At 34.6% G+C, this 20,651-nt stretch overlaps 1 protein-coding gene across 1 annotated transcript in view; it reads left to right on the top strand.

Moving 5' to 3' along the window:
* The window catches only part of LRPPRC (leucine rich pentatricopeptide repeat containing), a 106,549-nt gene that overhangs the window by 48,855 nt on the left and 37,043 nt on the right, over positions 1–20,651 (top strand). Inside the window, exons 20-25 of the mRNA XM_029231905.1 lie at positions 239–352; positions 1,413–1,543; positions 2,256–2,341; positions 3,747–3,954; positions 11,927–12,051; positions 12,717–12,823. Coding sequence (XP_029087738.1) covers positions 239–352; positions 1,413–1,543; positions 2,256–2,341; positions 3,747–3,954; positions 11,927–12,051; positions 12,717–12,823 — 771 coding nt within the window. The remainder of the gene's footprint in view (positions 1–238; positions 353–1,412; positions 1,544–2,255; positions 2,342–3,746; positions 3,955–11,926; positions 12,052–12,716; positions 12,824–20,651) is intronic.

The raw sequence follows: 20,651 nt of genomic DNA on the forward strand, positions 1-20,651 counted from the left end.
TTGGTAAACTCTATTTCAGAAAAATCAGCATATCTCAAAAAAATCGGCATATCTGAGAAATTTGCATATAATCTCAGGAGCTTTATAAACCCCTGGAGTCCATCCCCAGATCCCCAGATTAATACCCATGATAGCATTTATGACATTTAGGAAAGGTCAGTTTAAAGGGAAGAGTGACAAAGGGTGCATTTTCTTTGTAGGAAATTTCTTTCCTTCTTTTTTCTTTCCATTTCTGTAGACTGCACAGCCTACATCATCTGATTTGGAGTCTAAACTTGAAAAACTAAAAACTGAAAATCAACCTATAGGAGATGTCCTGAAGCAACTCATATTAATGCTGTGTTCAGAAGAGGTAACTTTTAACTATTTCAAATACACTATTAAGGTAAAAAGAAATTCTTTATAGATAAAGGTAAGCAAAGCCAAATATAATATTTATGATTTTTACAATTAATTATTATACATCATGTCTGTGAAGAATGCAATTAAATGAAAGGTTAGCTAATTTCAGCTACACCTTGAATGGCATGTTTTCCGGTTACTGTAGTTTGTTTACAATAACCTGCAAAGTGAATGATAGTAACAGCCATGATAGGTTTATCATACATGCCAAATGTCCTTTCAAGCCATGGCTCCGGTCTCTTATATCTAGATTGTCAAGCAACTGATACATGCAGTCGTCATTTGCAAGTCAAATATTACTGGGTTGTTAATGCAGGGATTGAAATTCCATTTTCCTGCTGGAAAAAAGTCTTTCTGAGATAAAGGGTCTCTTGCCTTTTTTCAGCAGGCGTCCAGCTGTACTTTGTGTTCATTTTAGTGTGCGTCTGCAATTTGTGGTATATCACTAGACTTTTTCGGTTTTTAGTTCAGTATCATTTGGTCTTATGCCTGTGTTTCTAGGGGAACAGAAATAACAGCTGACTTTAAGGTTATAACATGGTACTATTAAATTCTAAAATATTTCCTTACATTACTTGGATATTGAACTAGACTGTGAGGAACGTTGCAGTGATAGACATTTCTGTGCCTGGAAATTGGACGGTGAGTTAGGGCTCACTTGGTACATATTTAATCTGGAAGTCTTTTTTTTATAATACAATACCCAAACCATAAAACATCAAATTTGGCATAGTGACCTGTTTTGCAGTGTAGATAACAAATCTTTTAAACCCCATATATGTATATCTTTTCCTGCTTTTTAAAAGGCAAATAAAAATACCAGGGAGCAAGGTGAAGTTAATAACATGAATCCATTTCTTTTCAGGGAGCAAGGTGAAGTTAATAACATGAATCCATTTATTTTAAAAGTACTATTAACTTTTTTTACACTCTGAACATTGAAACTAGAAATTTTATTTTATTTTTATATTAATTTCTTATTTCTTTTTCACTTCCATCCTTTATTTTAGAACATGCATAAAGCTCTTGAATTGAAAGCAAAATATGAATCAGATATGGTTATCGGTGGCTATGCCTCTTTAATAAATTTGTGCTGTCGACATGATAATGCAGAAGAGGCATTGAACCTGAAACGAGAATTGTGAGTACCCTGGCACTGAAACAAATCAGCATGTATGCTGATATACAGTCCTTGATGGATCATGTAGATTGAATACTCTCATATAATGTGAATTTAAAAAATTCTCTTTTGTGTTTTTGAAATTTCATACTATAAGACTCTTTGATTAATTATGGCTTGTTTTCAGCAAGGAGTTTTTGTTTAAGTATGGTAAGACGTTCTATTCCTTAAAGCCAAAGTTTTTTTCCTCTTGATTATACAACTGTATATGACAACAGTGGTGATGGTAACTATTTTATAAAGCTTGTTAAATATTCCACTTTCTGTACTGTAGGGTAAATAAAATTCTGTCCATTCTAAGGTATCTTTGGTTTCCCATCCTGATACATTTACCAAATAAAAATATGTCTTTCAGGGGTATTTATTTCACTATTCATGACAAAGTTAGAATCACCTTAAGTGCCATGAAGCAAAAGAGTTCCTTATTAGTGTCATTTGCAGATGGAAAGATGCAATATATATGTAGTGTTAGATTTTTACTTCGTCACTTTGAATATAATTACATGTGGATTTGTATATGGCTTCAAAAATAAACCTTAACTAAATTGTAGAGGCCAATGTTAATAGCAGTTCAGATTCTGATGAGTTTTTGAAAAGTGATCAAGTAGATATTGCAGTCCTTTTAACAGTTAAACAACTTCTAACATAATATAAATATGGCTTTAATTTTTAGTGACCGTTTAGATTCTTCTGCTGTCCTTGATACCAGCAAGTATGTAAGACTTGTAAAAGTATTGGGAAAACATGGCAAGCTCCAAGGTAAGCGTCAGCACATAAAGGAAACATGTGATGCAAGTTTCTTGCCACTGGAATAACATGTGAATTGATATTAATGGTATATCATGTCTTGGAAAGTGCTTGAACACTTTGCAGAATTTGCATGTGAATCCAGCCAGAGCTGCATGGACAGTGTAGGCCATTAGTTTTAATGGATTGGCAAGCTTGTCATTTACATTTGCACAGCTCAGTGCTTTTTGCATTTCTGCAGCTAGTTTTTATTAGCATTGCTGTTTGGATTGAGTTTGAAGATCATGACTTATGGCACAATTTGCCTATATGCCTGCACTAATGGCTTTGTTTTCGCTTAAGAACATTAGAAGGCTGAACATAAAACCTATAAATATAACCTTTATTCAAGAATATGAATTTTGCAGGAGTCTTTGTCTTCACTTTTAATAACATTAACAAAATGTGTACTTTAATAAGGTTTTACATAGAAGTTTGCGGGGAGAGCCTAGCCGATTATATTGTTGATGTATATACTCTAATATTCTCGTAGTTGAGATAATGCTAAACGTAATATAATTACACTTGATAATTTATTCTTACTGTTTGCTTGTTTCTTTCTCATTGGGCTTTATTTTGAAACTCTTTTTTTAACCTCCCTCTCTTCCTTTTATTCCTAGAGAAGATTTAAAAAAAAATCTTTATAGTGAAAAATGTGGAGAAAATATTTGATTTGAACATTGAATTTTTTCCTAGGAAGCCTTTCTAACACAAAATTCTTTATGAAGATTAGACTGCTTTTTAAAAATCATTTTCTGTAAAGCGGTCAAAACATTTTTTCTGTGCAATAATTAAGAACAACATTATAAAAATGAACTTATTCCATATCCTAAAATGTTTGTTTCTGCCTTCCTAATGAAGCTTAATGAATCTAATGTATTAACATGCAGTCTTTTGGAAAGCTTTCATTGGCTCTGCTTGGCTAATTAGTATCGACATAGCAAACAGGCCCTATCGGTATCAGACCATTAGTCTGGCTGTATGTACAGTGTAAACACATCTTTATTATCTGGCCTCCTGACAAGCCATCTGCTGAAGAAACAATGGTGTGATTTAGCAGATGTTAGCTCTGAACGATAAAAGCATCCATTTAGGAGGATCTTACAGCTATAGGGCAGACAGTACAGGGTTATGTGGTGCAGAGTGGGCACACAGTCCCTATCTATAATTTGTAGTCAAAGTTGCAGGGAAATGATAAAACCATGCTATTGTGGATTTATAATTGTAGTCTCGTTTAGAAATGCAAGTAGTAATTAACTTGAAATCGGCATTATACACTAGAATTTACATTCCTGCTGGGCTTGAAATGCTGTTTTAATAGCAGTTTGTTTTCCCTACATGAAATTACCTAAGGGTCTTTTGTGCTACTTCATTGTAGATGCTATTAACATTCTAAAGGAGATGAAAGAGAAGGATGTTCTTATCAAAGATGCAACAGTCTTGTCCTTTTTCCACATCCTAAATGGCGCAGCTTTAAGAGGTGAAACTGAAACAGTAAAACAGTTGCATGAAGCCATCGTGACTCTAGGGTTAGCGAAACCATCTACTACCTTAAGTTCCCCATTGGTCACCCTATATCTGGAAAAGTAAGTTAATTGAATTTTCAATTTTAAATGTTGGCATTGAAAGAATGAATCTAATCATTTGGGGATTATACTTTGTAAATTCTCTGTAGTGCTGTGGAAGCCTTGGAGGTTATTCACCACAGAATAAGAGGACTTCTGTGGAGTAGGTGACCTATAAAATCACCAGCCGCCCTGTGGTCCTGTGGATTACTTCTCAATGGAATGAGCTATGGTGATTTTTTTTGTGTGGGGCATGTGATGATATTACATGAAGCCAAATCTAGTTTTTCCCAGTTTTGAGCCTTATAAGTGTTAATTATTAATAAATATAAGAAAGAAGGATTCTCTGGGGCTTTTGATTATGCTTCATGACTGTTATTCAGGTAATGATGTGGCAGCGTCTCTTCATTGCTCCTTTCCTCCATGTAGTATTTTAATTGTATGTACCAATACAGTAGTTATTCTGGCTTCGATAAATATTGTAGAAGATGTCTCTGTGTCTTGTGGGAAGAAGATGAATTTTGTTAATAGGGTGAGATTTACTGAATTTGAAAATTTTTACATTTGGAATGTTTATGTTGGTGCCCAATTTAAGGTATTTTTTCCAGTGCAAATCATAAAGTCAACCTACTCTCTTGTAATGAGTGAAACATTTTAGTAAGATGATAAAGTATCCTTTATTCTTTTCCTTTTGTGTTTGTTTTTCTTTTCCATTTTAAAAAATTTCTCAGATCTTACCTCTTTGTCATCTCTTCCATGGCTTAATGCAATTTTTAATCTGCTTATTTTGTGATTGTGATTTTCTAATTTTAGTTTGGATGTTGCCGTATCAGTGTCAGGAGAAAAGTAAAAGATAAATCTTAACGGTTCTCATATTCTTCCCACATTTCTGGTAGTTTTTCTTTATTTATTAGGGGGTATAATTAATTGAATATAATGAATGATTTAGTATTGAATTTAAAATGTGGAATAAAAACATCTCTTTTAACTAACTGTTAGGAAATATGTGTACACACATATATATATATCACACACATACATGCACATATATGTTTTATGAAATAATTTCTTTGCCATCAATCAAAAAATAGTTTATCAGCTTATATGATTTGGCTAAATCTTAACCTCCACAATCTCAGCATTACATCTTTTTAAAGAAATAGTGATTCAAACAATTATTGTGTTATTGAGTTCTCATGTTCACAGCCTACTTTATATAGAAATCCTATAATTAATATGCTTCCTCCTAGAATTTTTTTGATTGTTTAAAAGACCCATCTCTGCAAATTGCATGTGGAGCTCTGCATAGGGATTTGAAAGAAATGGGCCCAGTGCCCAGAAGAATTAGGCCCTCCTCCACCACTGGGCAAAAATAAAATAATTAACAATGAAAATGAGGCCATGGTAGAAAAAGTATCTTACAAATAGAAATACTTTGAAGACAGAGGAGATACAAAAGTTTTCCAGAAGAGGTCTGCAGATGGGGCTCATGAACCAAGGAGAACTTCCCCCAAGGGAAAATGGAAATAGCATGGGATTCAGGTGTTAATGTGGAGCATACTCTGTGCTTCCGATTTTACTGTACAGTCAGAGATTCGTGTGTCTCAGTAAAATCTGACTGTCCCTGTTAATTGGGCTAGAGGAATCTAAATTAGTTTCTTTTATGATTTTTTTTTTTTTTTACTACTTTCAGATACAAAGAGAAATTACCTTCTATTTTTATTTGCCTGAATTTGTTTTTGTTTTTTGCTATCTTTGCTTTGCAGAGGCAGTGTCCATGACAAGATCTTCAGTTTCATCTGTCATGATAAATAGGTTTTGTTGACTCTTTTAGAGTCAAGAGAATAATTAAAAGGAGATAAAGGAAATTTCATGTTTAGCAGAAAACAGTAGTAGCACTCCTGGTGGGGGCTAAGTTGGAGGAAAACATTGACGTTGCAACTTATTTTCAATTGTGTTTTCCCAACTGATGGAAGATAGCTAATTAATCAGAATCATGACAAGTGCAGTACTAGGATTAACTATGCTAGCCTGCCCAAAAGTCTACATGTATTTGATTTGATTAAATATGTTTAATCTTCAATAATATCAGGTAATTGGCCTCAGCAGGTATGAACTCATCTGGAGAATGAGGCTTTTATTCAAACTTGAGGTGGAATTATGAGAAACATTTCAGAACACTTTACAAAATCTTCATCCTTTCAAAGGCAAGCATCTTTTTGGAAAGTCATTGCAAAGACTCTGAAGAAGGCTGTCACTTACAAATTGTAATTCTAGAACAAATTTGCGAGGTTGAGTTCCTTAGAAAGATGATCTTTTAAGATTCAATAGATATTAATTTTGGACTGACTTTTCCAGCATTGGATAAAACACAGGAGAAATTTAATATTGTATCAGTTTGTTACTTGGATATTGTTTTAAAAGTTTTACAGTTATGAAAAATAATAACATTTTGTTTTTATTCATTTGCCAAAGGAAATCCAAAATAACAGGTTTGCAAAATTTTGAAGAACTTGTTAAACTAATCTGATTTGTATTATCAAAATAATACTTGCACTGAAAAGAAGTATGCTGATTTGAACAAAATTTTCATGTGTTTCGTTTACACTGGGACTGTTCTGTAAGACACATGTCTACATGTAGTCCACATGAATGTTAAACATTTTTCTTTGTAACTACTTAAAAAAATTTTTTTTAATTGAAATCATGCCTGATCCAGAAAGATGACCTGGATCCTCCATATTAAGGAAGAAAGAAATGCTTTAAAATAGGTTAAAAGAGCTTTTGATTAGTCTTTATGCTATGATAAAGGAAATAAAATTAATGAAATCTGGGCCATTAGTTTTTAAAGCATAAAAATTTGTATGATGCAGTTTCAGATTCACTTGTATAGCTGATCCATTTTGGTTTCATTTCATATGAAAAATATCTGAAGCTGTTTAACTGGATTATTTAGTGCAAATGATCAAAGAAGCTTTAATTTCTGCTTTCCATTTAGGATTTTTCTGTGCTGATTTGTGCTATAATCTGTATATACCCCCATGCATTTCATTTAAGTGAATCATGGACTTTGTCCATATAATCCTCCCAGAACTCTTGCTAAATTAATCTTGAGTTCTTCATAAAGGTCACAATTTCTGTAAGATGAACCTATACCAATACGTTTTAAAACTTACTGTAACACTTCAATATGTTGCAGAAGTGGGAAATACACTTTTTATAATGCTGGTTATTCTGTCATATATACTCCCCTTCAATTTTGGCATCTTCATTTGTACTGGATACTTTTATTATTTGTGGGAATGCTCGCCTTCTAGAGTAAAACTCTTTATGTGTTGAAAGGAAATTAAGGAGGTTTGGCTCTTTTACTCCATTATTGCAATTAAGAATTTAGCATCATCAGTGCCAAAGGACAAAAGTGGTTCATTTGCCCTAGGGGGACAGGACAGTGATAAGATGATTTTTCGTCAAGGATCATTGGGTCGTAATTAAGTTACATTCATGGCTATTGCTTTTTGAAGGATGATTGGTAAATGACAGGCTTCATGTGCTTAGTACGGACAGTGTTCAGTAGGGTTTTTTCTCCCTCTGTCAGAAAATCCTGTTGAGCCTGATAATGTAAATGTGGCATTTTATTCTGAACAAAAGAGCAGGGAAATGAGCTATCTTGTCTAATCATTCAGTTGTTTAACACCGACTTCCAGTTTAGACTCAATTGGCTGGAAAGCACTTGACATGTGAAGTTAGTGCTGTTCCGAATGCATGTTTGAGTAAATTTGAAAGTAAGTGACAGCTAAATTGTACCTAGGGAAATTACAAAGCCTTCAACACAGTTAATTTTTTTGGGAGGATTAGTTGTAATTGCAACACTAGTCTCCTTGAAGATTCCGCATTTATAGATGATGAACAGAAAAAGAAACATTTAGCTCTTTCAAGGGCTGGTTCTCTTCACAGAATAATTTTTGTGAAGTTGATGGTTTCTCCTGAATTGATTTCTTTCCACACTGAACATCTGCTTAAGATTTATAGAATAGTCAGTTTTTAGAGTGTTAAGGTGTTTTTTGTTTCCCCCTCCCTTGTTTTGAACTTTTTTCTCCCCTAAAGCCCCTCTTTTCTCCAGTGATTTCAGATTTTGAGAGCTTTTCAGTCAGTAAGCTCTTTAGGTAAATCGCCACTTCACTAACACTTTATGCATAATGTTGAAGCACTTTATTCCAATTAAAAAATTAATATTTGTCATTTAAAATTTTGATTAAATTGGAAGTTATTTGCTATAGGTAAGGAGACTAAGTTTAAAGCTACCAATAGATAGTTGTCACTGGTTGTTCTTGTTCAAGATTGTATGAAACACATTTGTGATTTTTACAGTTATATATAAAGGAATTTGAGTTAGAAGGACTTTGTTTTCTGGTACCTTTAAGTAGATAGTTTTATGATCAGCCTCATATAAATGTTATGTCCAGGGTTTGTTTTTCTGTCAATGACATAAAGCATACTTTCATTTCATAATAAGGACTAACACAAGAGGTAACATCAGGTTTGCCATGTTCTTATTGTACTCAGTCTATTATATATATGTGTGTTCTTAAAATTTAGAATTATAGAATCTTCCTTTCCACTGTTCTGTTTTTATTTCATAGGCTCCCAGAATTTTGATAAAGGCTATGTTGAGTTAATTTACATCAATCAAAAATATTTTAAAATGATTGATTACTTTTTATTAGCATGTATAGTTTTATTTATGAAAATCACTTTATGTATATCATTGAAATACTTTGGGAGGGTGTCTAGTCATTGAAAATATCACAGTGGATTTTTCTTAGAGATGATAGTATGTTATAGAGTTGATTTTCACTTAGTATTATTTGAGGTTTGTGAAAGCAGTGGCTAAATTTTTATCAGGATTGGACTTTTAAAAATTTGTGACCCGTTTGTATATAAAGCTTTAGGAATTATGCGTGTATACTGAAAAAAGCACGGAGTAAGTTTTGAATCCAGAATTAATGTTTTCAACAAGATTTCTTCAAAAGATTATTATTTTAGAGTAGAGTTTTAAATCAGTTCTAGTGTTTTAAAGTGTACAAAGGAAATCACAGAATCATTTTAGGTCACAGAAACTAGAATTACACTGATTGATAAAGTCTTCCCCCACATTTTGGGTATAAGGCAGTTTCCACCTTTTTCCATTTGATATTTTACTGCACTTACTGATTTCATCCAGCCTAATAAAAGTGGTATTTTCATGTGATGATTTTTTCTGCTGGTGTGAAACATTTGAATGAACCTAACAGGCTCAAGTTCATAGAACCTCGCGTTAGAGTATTAGAACTGGGAGGGAACCCAAAGGTCCTTGAGTTCAACTGTTGTGATAATCTGCTTTCATCACCACTTCTAGAAATGTGTCACACTGCTGTAGCCAAGCTGCATGTAGTACTTATCAATTGGGATTGAAATTCAAAAGTCCTATGCGTATACAACTATTTTCACAGTAATGTGAATTTTACATACTTTCTCATATTTTTCATTTCCCTCACCCAAAGTTTTCAAGCTTTAATAGGAAAGATTAATGATGACATCAAATCATACGAGGAGTGGACATTTTTATCTCTTTAAAGTGACGTGATCCAACCAAACACAAGTCAGAATGTAGATAATAAGGACTGAAAAGAAACGACTAGACCTTAGTTCATTTCTATCATCAGTAAGCACACTTTGTACGAAATGTTTCACTATAGATTTCTGATTCATTTTGCTGGCAACCTGGGGTCAGTGACATTGTTACTTAAAATTACTAACAAATATATATGAATTATTTCCATTTTGCTATACTTGTCTTTTCTGTTGTTGTTCTGAGCATGTATAATCTTGAGAAGCATATATTTGGAGACCAAAGACTATTAACATGTCTCTTTGATTGACAGAACAATTATTCACTCATTTATTGATAGCTTTGACCTAATGTAGGGAAAATACAATTGAGACAATATTATCCTAGTTTGGAAATTGATCTGAAAAAGCAAATTATACTGCTTTTTAAAAATCAGTGTGTGTTAGTTTTTCTCTTAAATATTTTGGTAGTTTTCCATTAAATGGAATTGTAAAAAGGTAATAACTTGTATCTGAAGCAAGGGAAAATACTGATTATATAAAGCTTTATATCATATGTGGTAGCATTTCTCTTGTATGACAGTAATCTAGCCTGCAACATCTACTTGCAGTTTTGAAATTAACCTGTAATTTAGTCTTCACCCCAAATGACAAAAATTCAAATGACTCTGTGGGGTGCCGGAAGATGCACTGTAAACAGGGCTTAGTAAGGGGATAAGGTAGAGTTCCGTCAGGATAGGCTCATTTTCACTGTGTCAGTATTGTAGTAAAATTAATGCTTCTTCATGATATTTTACTTTTTAGTACAGTTTAAAACCTTAATCTAGATAAAATGGTAATTCAGTCTAGGGCAACATAACATTTGTATAATGAACCAAAATGTTAGGCCTTCAATGGAAAATTTTAAAAGGCTTTCTTCCTTTTGAAAACTGTTGCACATGTGAGAGAAATGTGTTTTCGCCACAAAGATTGTCACTGTTATTGCTACTTGTACTTTGGTCCATGTCTCTAACCATGCTTCTTTTTTTAATACATTTCATACTTTCTTTTCAAAAATCTTTAATTTCTTATTCCATATTACACCACCTTATTAGGTTAAACAAACAACATTGCTTTTAATAGAGCATAATGTATAATTAGATGTACTCAACTGAAAGGGGGAGAGTCCAGGGACCTGATGACAGTGCCTTTCTCTGTTTACCTGGTGGCCTTAGGCTAATCAGTCAATCTCTAGATGCCTTAATTTCCTCATCTATTTAAAAATAAAGGAAGGTGGCAAGTAGAATTGGATCACATAATCTCTACAGCTTTTTCAAGGTCTTAATAATTTCTCATACTGTCATTTTCCAAGAGAAATAGTAGGTTTTGAGGACACACAAGAATGTGTTTCCACACTCTTATTTAATAAACTGACTTAATGAAAATATCTTTTTTTTTTAATTAATTAACCACATAAGAGAAGCTTCGATTTTATAATTGGAAATAATTTTTAAAAGCTTACCCTCTTATGAAAAGCTTTTAAAGAGTTCTAGAATTCACCAACCCTAAGAATATCCTAGGTTTAGCAACAGTAAGTTTCTATATGTATGAATCCTAAAGTTACTTCTTCCTGGGATTTCCTTGTGGCACAGTGGTTAGGAATCCGCCTGCTAATGCAGGGGACATGGGTTTGAGCCCTGGGCCAGGAAGGTCCCACATACTGCGGAGCAACTAAGCCCGTGTGCCACAACTACTGAAGCCCGAGTGCCTAGAGCCCGTGCTCCGCAACAAGAGAAGCCACAGCAATGAGAAGCCCACGCACTGCAACGAAGAGTAGCTCCTGCTCACCACAACTAGAGAAAGCCCACACGCAGCGACAAAGACCCAATGCAGCCAAAAGTAAATTAAAAAAAAAAAAGTTACTTCCTCCTTATCTGGAGAGGCAGCAGTATGAAACATATGAGAAAGGTGAAAGTGCTTGAAAAGTTCTTGATGACTGTTGATGGACATTTAATAAAGTTTCCCAAATCTGGAATTATTGAGGACCATAAACAAAGTAGTTGGAAAAAATATTTTGACAGTAGTCCTTGTTTTTAGAATAATGCATTCTTATAGCAATTTATATATAATCTGAGAGAATGCCTTCATCTTTTGGACTTTTTAATAAGTACCATTTAGCAAGCAAAATAATAAAAGTTGAAGCAGGGAAAACAGGGAACCACTAATGATGTCTGTACTCTGAACATTGATTTTTATGTAAGGATTGTTTCTTGTATTTTTTTTTTCCAATTTGGCTTCGTGGTATTCTACCTTAAATAAAACTCGTGTACCTTTTGACTGGTCATTGTATAGCTCTCTAATTAATTAGATATATTTTATTCATTGTTAATATTTTGATGTTTCCAAGGGATGACTTACCTACTGCTCTTGAAGTCACGATTGACTGCTATAAAAAGTATAAAATACTACCAAGGATTCATGATGTCCTATGTAAACTGATAGAGAAAGGCGAGACTGATCTAATTCAGAAAGGTTAGTCACCTTCTAATTCGTTAGTGTTGTTAGTTTTCTTTTTTCCCCTCTTGCTTATTTAATCTTAATGTGTTGCTGTGAAGAGAGAATTTAACAGGAAGGCAAGCACATCCAGAGAAACTTTGTTACACTTCTGAGTTGAAAAATATCAGGTAGATTTTTAACATTATAAATGTACTTGATTTTAGTAACTTCATTTTGAAAAGTCACCCCTCTTGTTTTTTTTGTGTGTGTGTGTGGTACGCGGGCCTCTCACTGTTGTGGCCTCTCCCGTTGCGGAGCACTGGCTCCGGACACGCAGGCTCAGCGGCCATGGCTCACGGGCCTAGCCACTCCGTGGCATGTGGGATCTTCCCGGACCGGGGCACTGCGCCACCAGGGAAGCCCCCCTCTGTTATTTTTTGGTCCGCTTCTTGATGATCTGCCTTTGTGAGATTTTCAGCCTTATCCTCACCAGTTCTCTTTGAAGCTAGTCACAGGTACTTAATGTCATAAATGTATGCTGTTACATAATGAATGTGACAGAAAATTGGTTGATTTAGCTATAACCTTTAAGTTATCCTAAGTATTTGTTATAAAGTTTTCTTGTATTTGTTCAGAACTCTTCAAGTGATACAGTTAGTCTATATTTTGTCTTCTAATATATTTTCTTCTTTCCTCTCTAGCAATGGACTTTGTGAGCCAAGAACAAGGTGAAATGACTATGCTGTATGATCTCTTCTTTGCCTTCCTACAAACAGGAAATTACAAAGAGGCCAAGAAGATCATTGAGGTATGATTTTAACTCCAGTATTCTAATTGTACAGCTATTTAGACTCTTAATTAGAATATGTTTACAAATTTTAACCTTTAATTACACATGTTCTGATTCATGTTAATATAATTCAGTCTCAGTAATGTGGGGTGAGAGGGAGAGACTCGGCCAGCTTCTTTATTGTATATAATTGCAGTTCAGAAAAGGCAGCCTGGTTGTATATTGAATTTGTTTCTTCACTTTGTTAAATTCACTGTTATATACCAAAATGATATTTGCATATTAAATCTTGGATTGTGGAACAATTAAATTAAACTGGCATTCCTGTGTGTAAAATTGCTAATCCTCTTTGCCAAGGAATTCTTTGTTCTTAAAAGCAGTGGAATTTAATTTGCTGCAGACCATGCTCAGATTTATTTGTAATGCTTGTCTATAAGTTAATCAGCCAAACAAGTGCTGTCTGCAGGTGTTTGGCATTTAATTTAAAATTTCTTCTTTTTTTCACTATGGTAAGCAGCTTACGGGAAATGGTAGGTGACACACCTGGGCTATTTAGGATTAGTATATTTTATCTAGGCTTGATTGAAATTTTGCTTACTGAAATTGATAAGTCAAAGGGCAACGATAAAGTCTGTCCAAATTGTGATTAATTTCACTATTAAACAATTCTGTATCTCCTAAAAAAATCATTTCAGAGAAGATGGACCCATCGCCTTAAGAAATAGTACTTTTAATGTGAGTAAAATAAACTTGTGAATACATCAGTAATCATTTTTCTCTCAGATATACTTTACTGTTACTCCATGTCTTTTCCCAAAAGTGCCCATGGTGGACGAGACATAAAGGTGGTGTTTGGCCTCCTTGTTTTTATGTTGATGACTGCTTATAATGGATTTGAAAATAGAGGCACACATCCCAGAAAATTATTAGTTTCTCTTGACATTTTTCAAAGAAAAGTCTAGTATGAAAAAGGACTGTGAAATTAATTCAGAACTTTCTTATATTTCTATCTGTCTTTAACTCAATCTGTCCTCCTGTCGGAGGGAAGTGTGGAGTATGCTGTCTTGGACAGGTGCTTCTATAGCTCGAGTAGTTCATTTGTATTTTCTAGAAAATGTTATAAATTCTCTCATTGAAAGTGCACAGTGTATGTATCTGAAAATGAGAGAAGCTGTCTGCCTGTTGAGTTCTGTACTCTGTATGCATGTTATCAGTATTAGTAAGGCACTGATCAGAGCAGAAATAAAGCTCAGGTATTCAGATAATAGTGATTAGAGGTTCTACAGCAGGAAATCATGTGCCTCTCTTTGTGTAATAAGCAAGACATAATAGGAAGCACAAAAGGCATGAGTGGGTTCTCCTTCTGACATCTACTTGCTAGTGTGATAATAAATAAGTTACTAAACCTTTCTAAGCTTCCTCATCTCTAAAAGAGAATATAGTATCTTTCTTTAAGATTCAGTCACATAATGTATGTAAAGCAGCTTGCATGTTTCCTGGATTATGGTAGTAATCAATATTATTAATTCTCTTTGCCCCTTAAAGGTAGAGATTGTGTTTTCTTCATCCCACATAATTCACAGTATGATGCTTAGCATAAGGTGCATGTTTGTCACATGAATAGGTGAGAGGAGGATGCATCTTAATTACTTTAAAGCTTTGCCAATGTACAACATCATTGAATGTAATCATTTAGGAATGGCTGTGTACTGATGACACAGTTTTTATAGTGAATGTGTACAGAATTGCTTAAAGGATACAGAATAGCTTTACAGAATCCCTCTGCAGTACCCTAGGGTAGGACAGCAGGGTGTGCAATATATGGAAATATACTGAAGCACGTTTTTAGGGTTTTTTTTGTTTTTTTTAATGGTTAGTTGGAATTGAATTAAAGTGGGAACTTGATTTTTTTACTATTAAAATTTAAGACCTGGAGTTCTCTCTTGTGGTTTTCTAAGGATTATTGGAAATATTAAAAGTAATGAAAATTAATAAACTAGGACTGTATCACCATATGAAAGAATATTATAAATACTGAGGAACATTTTTATTATTCCCCAAAACACAATAGTGCCTTATCAATGGGTAAATGGGTAGATTCACTAGAGTTGAATTTCCAAAGCAAAATATACAATAAAGCTTCTTTGTATTTGAAACACTGTGGGAGATAAGATAAACCAAGTCATACAAATGGTCTCATTAAGTAAAGAAAGAGACAAAATTCAGTGTATAATATGACCTGTGCTTTTAAAATGAGTTGGTATACATACATGTATATAATACGTTTTAACATAGTTTTATATTTTAATTCTACCTATGGATTATTGCAGGAGGGTGGAATTATAGCTGGCATTTTGCTATATACTTTTCTGTATTTTCTGAGTTTTCAGTCATGAGCATATGTATTCTTATTGTATATATACTCAGAAAGAGTGTTATTTTCTAGTAAAAGAGAGAGAAAAGTAAATAAGACTTACATCCACCCTCAAAGAGCTAATGTGAGATTAATACGTGAAGATAATGTCTATATAAGACTGAGAAGTGTTGACTGCTGTAAGAAAAATACAAATAGTTCTGAGAGTTCAAGAGAGAAAGTTATTCCCAGTGTAGGAAATTAGGTAAGACTTTATTGAGAAAACGGGGTTTAGGGTGTGGCTTGATGGATGTGGTAAGTACTGTTCACGTTTGGGAGTTTGATAGGGTTGGGCAATGTATTTAAGGTATTAGAGGTAGAACAAAGAAGTAGAAAAGGGAAGTCTCTAAGTAGTTCCTTTTTTTTCTCCAGCTTCATTGAGATACAAGTGACATTTAACATTGTATAAGTTTAAGGTGTACAGCCTGTTGGTTTGATGTACTTATGTATTGCAAAATGATTACCACTGTAGTGTTAGTTAACACCTCCATTACCTCATGTAATTACCATTTCTTTTTTGTGGTGAGAACATTTAAGATCTACTCTTAGCATCTTTCAAGTATATGAGAGTGTGTGTGTGTGTGTGTGTGTACGTGCACGCTGTATTGTTAAGTATAACTGCCATGTTGTACGTTAGATCCCCAGCACCTGTTCGTCTTAGAACTGGAAGTTTGTACCATTTGACCAACATCTCCCCATTTCTCTCCACCCCAACACGCTGGCAACCACCATTCTATGCACTGTTTTTAGGAGTTCAGCTTTTTTAGATTTCACATGTAATGGATATCATACAGTCTTTCCATATCTCTGTCTGACTTATTTTCCTTAGCATAATGCTTTCATGGTCCATCTTCATTGTTGCAAATGGCAGAATTTCTTTCTTTCTCATGGCTGAATAGTGTGTGTGGTGTGTGTGCGTGCGTGTGTGTATGACTTGCAAATATTTTCTCTCATTTCATAGGTTACCTTTTAATTTTGTTGATTGTTTCTCTTGCTGTACAGAAGCTTTTTAGTTTGATGTAGTCCCACTTATTTATTTTTGCTTTTTTCACTTATGCTTTTGTGTCTTATCCAAAAAATTGTTGCCAAGACCAGTATCAGGGAGCTTTTCCCCTGTGTTTTGTTCTGGGAGATTTATGATTTCAGGCTTTATGTTAAAGTCTTTAATCCATTGCAAGTTAATTTTTGTAAGTGGTGAAAGATAGGGGTTTAATTTTATTCTATTGCATGTGATTATCTAGTTTTCCCAATACCATTTATTAAAAAGACTATCCTTTTCCTGTTGAGTATTCTTGGCTCCCTTGTCAAATATTAGTTGACTATATATGTGAAGGTTTATTTCTGATTCTGTTCCATTGGTCTTTGCTTCTGTTTTTATTCCAGTACCATTCTGTTTGATTATTATAGCTTTGTAGTGTAGTTTTAGGAAGTGTGATGCCTCCAGCTTTGTTCTTTTTCAGGGCTGCTTTGGCTATTTCTGATCTTTTGTGGTTCCATACAAATTTTAGGATTGTTTTTTCTATTTCTGTGAAAAATGCCATTCAGAATTTTGATAGGGATTTCACTGGCTCTATAGATAGCTTTGGATAGTATAGACATTTTAACAATGTTAATTCTTCTGATCCATGAACACGGGGTACTTTTTCATTTGTTTATGTCTTCAGTTTCTTTCATCAAAGTCTTATAGTTTTCAGTGTACAGATCTTTCACAACCTTGGTTAAATTTATTCCTAGGTTTTTTTTTTTTTAATCATTTTGCTCATCTTGTGAATGGTATTTTATTTTTTTCAGATATTCTGCTAGTGGATAGAAATGAAACTGATTTCTATATGTTGATTTTGTATCCTGCAACTTTACTGAATCCGTTGATTAGTTCTAATAGTTTTTTGGTGGAGTCTTTAGGATTTTCTGCATATAATATCTTGTCATCTGCAAACAAAGTTTTATTTCTTTCTGATTTCTTAAATAGTTCTTTCATCCTGGGGTATAGGATTTATAGGAAGCATTTTGTAAGGGTAGATTGTTCCCAGAGACCCTTCAATATCAGAATAAGCAGGCTTGAGTTCATGCAGAAGACAGTGAACGCTCAGCAGTGTTAGAAAGAAATTTATACTAGCAGAAGAATGTGTGATGGATGAAAGGGGGTTGGGGACAGTGAGATTAATAGTATCTGAATTAGGATAGTGGTTGTAGGGGTTTTGTTTTTGTTGTTGTTTGCGGTACGCTGCCCTCTCACTGTTGTGGCCTCTCCTGTTGCGGAGCACAGGCTCCAGACGCGCAGGCTCAGCGGCCATGGCTCACGGGCCTAGCTGCTCCGCGGCATGTGGGATCTTCCCGGAGCAGGGCACGAGCCTGCGTCCCCTGCATTGGCAGGCGGACTCTCAACCACTGCGCCCCAGGGAAGCCCTGTTGTAGGGATTTTTAAGACACTTTACTCAGTCATCTCAAATGATATCTAATAATTGAAGGATAGTGACCTTAGCAGAAGGTATGGTGAATTAACAGAGGCATAATATCATCTAAGCTCTGACTTGAGAGAAACTAAGCTCTAACTTAGATCTGATACAGCATCTCCCATCATGAACCCTTATAAGTTGGCATTGGCAGATTTCGTCACCTAAAACTTCCTGGATGAAGTCCTTTAACTAAGGTGGTTGATAATATTTGAGTGGCTTCCCAGTTTGACCAATTTCCCCTCCTTCCGTCCCTCCCTCCTGCCCTTCAATAAATAATTATGGCTCACATCTTACAGTCTTGTTCTAAAGATAGACCTTAAAAAGATGAATCCATAAAATGCAATAATTGCTGTAACAAAGTGCTGTAGAAAGCATCTGTTTCAGACTAGATCCTTCTGAGGAAGTGATGTTTGGGATGAGAACTAAAGGATGAACTGGGAGCCAGCCACATAAGGAGTGGGAGCAAAAGCATTTCACTTAGAGGGCACTGTCTGTGCAAAGGCCTGAGAAATTTTGTTATGTTTTTATAGATGGTACCTCTTTTATGGTTCATAGTAGCAAAGATTTGGACTAAAACTCAGGCCTCCTGAGTTCTAGTCCCATGCTTTTTTGCTAGAAATTATGAAAAAATAGAGTGGTATTTCTTTGTTTTAGAAAAAAAATGACTTCATTCTTTCGGCCAAGTGTCTTTTAAGGTACTTCATTCACCTCCCAGGAACAAGTGTTGCAGGTCATTTAAATAAATTAACAGTTTAGATCATTCATTTTGTGTATTAAGACTGGAGGTTAAGTCCAGGGAGAGATGATAAAAACAAGTACAAAAAGTTAAATAATGACATGAAATGTTAAGTAACCATATTAAAGGTTTCTATAAAGCATTATATTATTTAATTTTATTCTTAACCCTTTGAGCAGTTCAGTAATCACTTACTGATTGCCTGCCATGTGCCAGGCACTAAGTTCTCAGGATACAAACACAAAGATGAGTAAGAGTCTGCTTTAAACTTATTTAGCATTTCTTTTTCTAACCTCATCCCTTGAGGTTCAAACCTAGATTACAAGTTAACCAATATTGGTAATATTTTTATACTTCTCAAATGATTTTCATGTACATCTTCACGTGAGCCTCACATAACAACTAATTAGGGCAATGAAACTTCATTCAGTTCAGGGTGTGAGTGTGGAGCTTATTTAGTTAGTAGTAGTCATGGAATTTGAAATCACGTCCTGATTTCACATTTTCTGTTGGTTCCCTTACACCATTTCTACCTCCATGATCTCTCTCTTTTAAAAATTGAGATAGGATATAACATTTCATAAGTTTAAGGTGTAGGACGTGCTTATTTGATATATTTATGTATTTCAATACAACCTCCATGATCTCTCGACCCTTAATATCTGAACCACCAAAACAACTTATCGTTTCTCCAAACTTACTCTTTCTTGACTTTTCCCTCTCGTCTTACCTGCTATTACCCTTCCATCACACTTCAGCCAGAGTAAATTTGCTGTCTTCTCAGGGGACAAAACTCTTCTTTTTATGTCTTTGCCTTTAGGACCAAAAGTTTGGATTACAGCAGTCTCCCAACCTTTGTTCCTCTTCCCTTTGTTCTTTGATAGATCAAATTCAGGGTTTTATCCTAATTTGCCTTCCTTAATAAGCCAGAATGGATCTTATATATAAGGAAGGGATTTTAGAGCTAGTTTCCCCCTCCAGCCCTAGAATTTCAAGAGATGTCAGTTCTCATGCACATTCATACCCCTCTCCCATGTGTTAGTTTACTTAGTATTTTCTGTAACACCTGGATCATATTTAGTTAATGATAGTTAAACTGTTAGTTTGACTTGCTCAGACATATTTTCCTCCTTACTAGACCATGGTCCTTAAGTCTGTCTCTGGAGATTTTACAGAAAAGGACAATTATTGAAAGGTTTAATAATTTCCATGATACCCCTTTTTCTCCTTGCTCTCCTGGCTATGGGGATAAGTAGTTGCGTTCTTGCGTTTTTGTTTGTCCCATACACCTCATGCACTTGATTTTCCGCCTACTACTCCAGCTAAAGGACATGAAGCCAGAGTAGTTGTTTGTTTTCTATTTTCCATTTCTAGCAGTAATGGTAAGAAAACTCAGAGCAGGTTAAAATCACTATTTTAGTTAAATTTAAAATGATTGCCTTTGAGATAGTGTTTGAAGTAGAAGAATCTTCATCTGTTTTCACTTTAAAGGTAATAATTACTTGATACCTATTTTCACTAGTGTACATTGAAGCCTATTATGATAACAAATTTACATCAAGGTAATATAATGAAATAAATGAAAATTATTTTTTTATTTTGGATTACTTTTTTTCTTATACAAGTGAACCTAGTACTGAATTGGAACTGCACAAAGAGTGTTTTGAAGCACAGTAACCCAGGTGGAAACAAACATGCTGTATTTTGGTTTTGGGAAGTTGTTTGTATTTTTGCTTGCATTGGGTCTTCGTTGCTGCATGCGGGCTTTCTCTAGCTGTGGCAAGTGGTGGCTACTCTTCATTGCAGGCTTCTCATTGCGGTGGCTTCTCTTGTTGCAGAGCACGGGCTCTAGGCGCATGGGCTCAGGAGTTGCGGCGCACGGGCTCTAGGGCACACGGGCTTCAGTAGTTGTGGCGCATGGGCTTAGTTGCTCCGTGGCATGTGGCATCTTCCCGGATCAGGCATCAAACACATGTCCCCTCCATTGGCAGGTGGATTCTTAACCACTGTGCCATCAGGGAAGTCCCTTTTTTTTTTTTTTAATTACAGTAATTACTTTATCCTCACTGTCTATTAAATAGATTGTATGTAACAAAAACAGGAAAAATTAAGAGTTGAGTTCATTGTTTTAATTAAGCAGTAACTGGTTTTGGATAAGTTACATTTAGCATCCCAATTAAAATTCTATTCTTCTGCATGTTTTATTACATTTTTCATTTTTACTTTAAATTTGCAATGTTT

The sequence above is a fragment of the Monodon monoceros genome, unplaced genomic scaffold, assembly GCF_005190385.1.
Source record: "Monodon monoceros isolate NGI ecotype Baffin Bay Population unplaced genomic scaffold, NGI_Narwhal_1 Super_Scaffold_19, whole genome shotgun sequence".
In the NCBI taxonomy this organism is placed as follows: Eukaryota; Metazoa; Chordata; class Mammalia; order Artiodactyla; family Monodontidae; genus Monodon; species Monodon monoceros.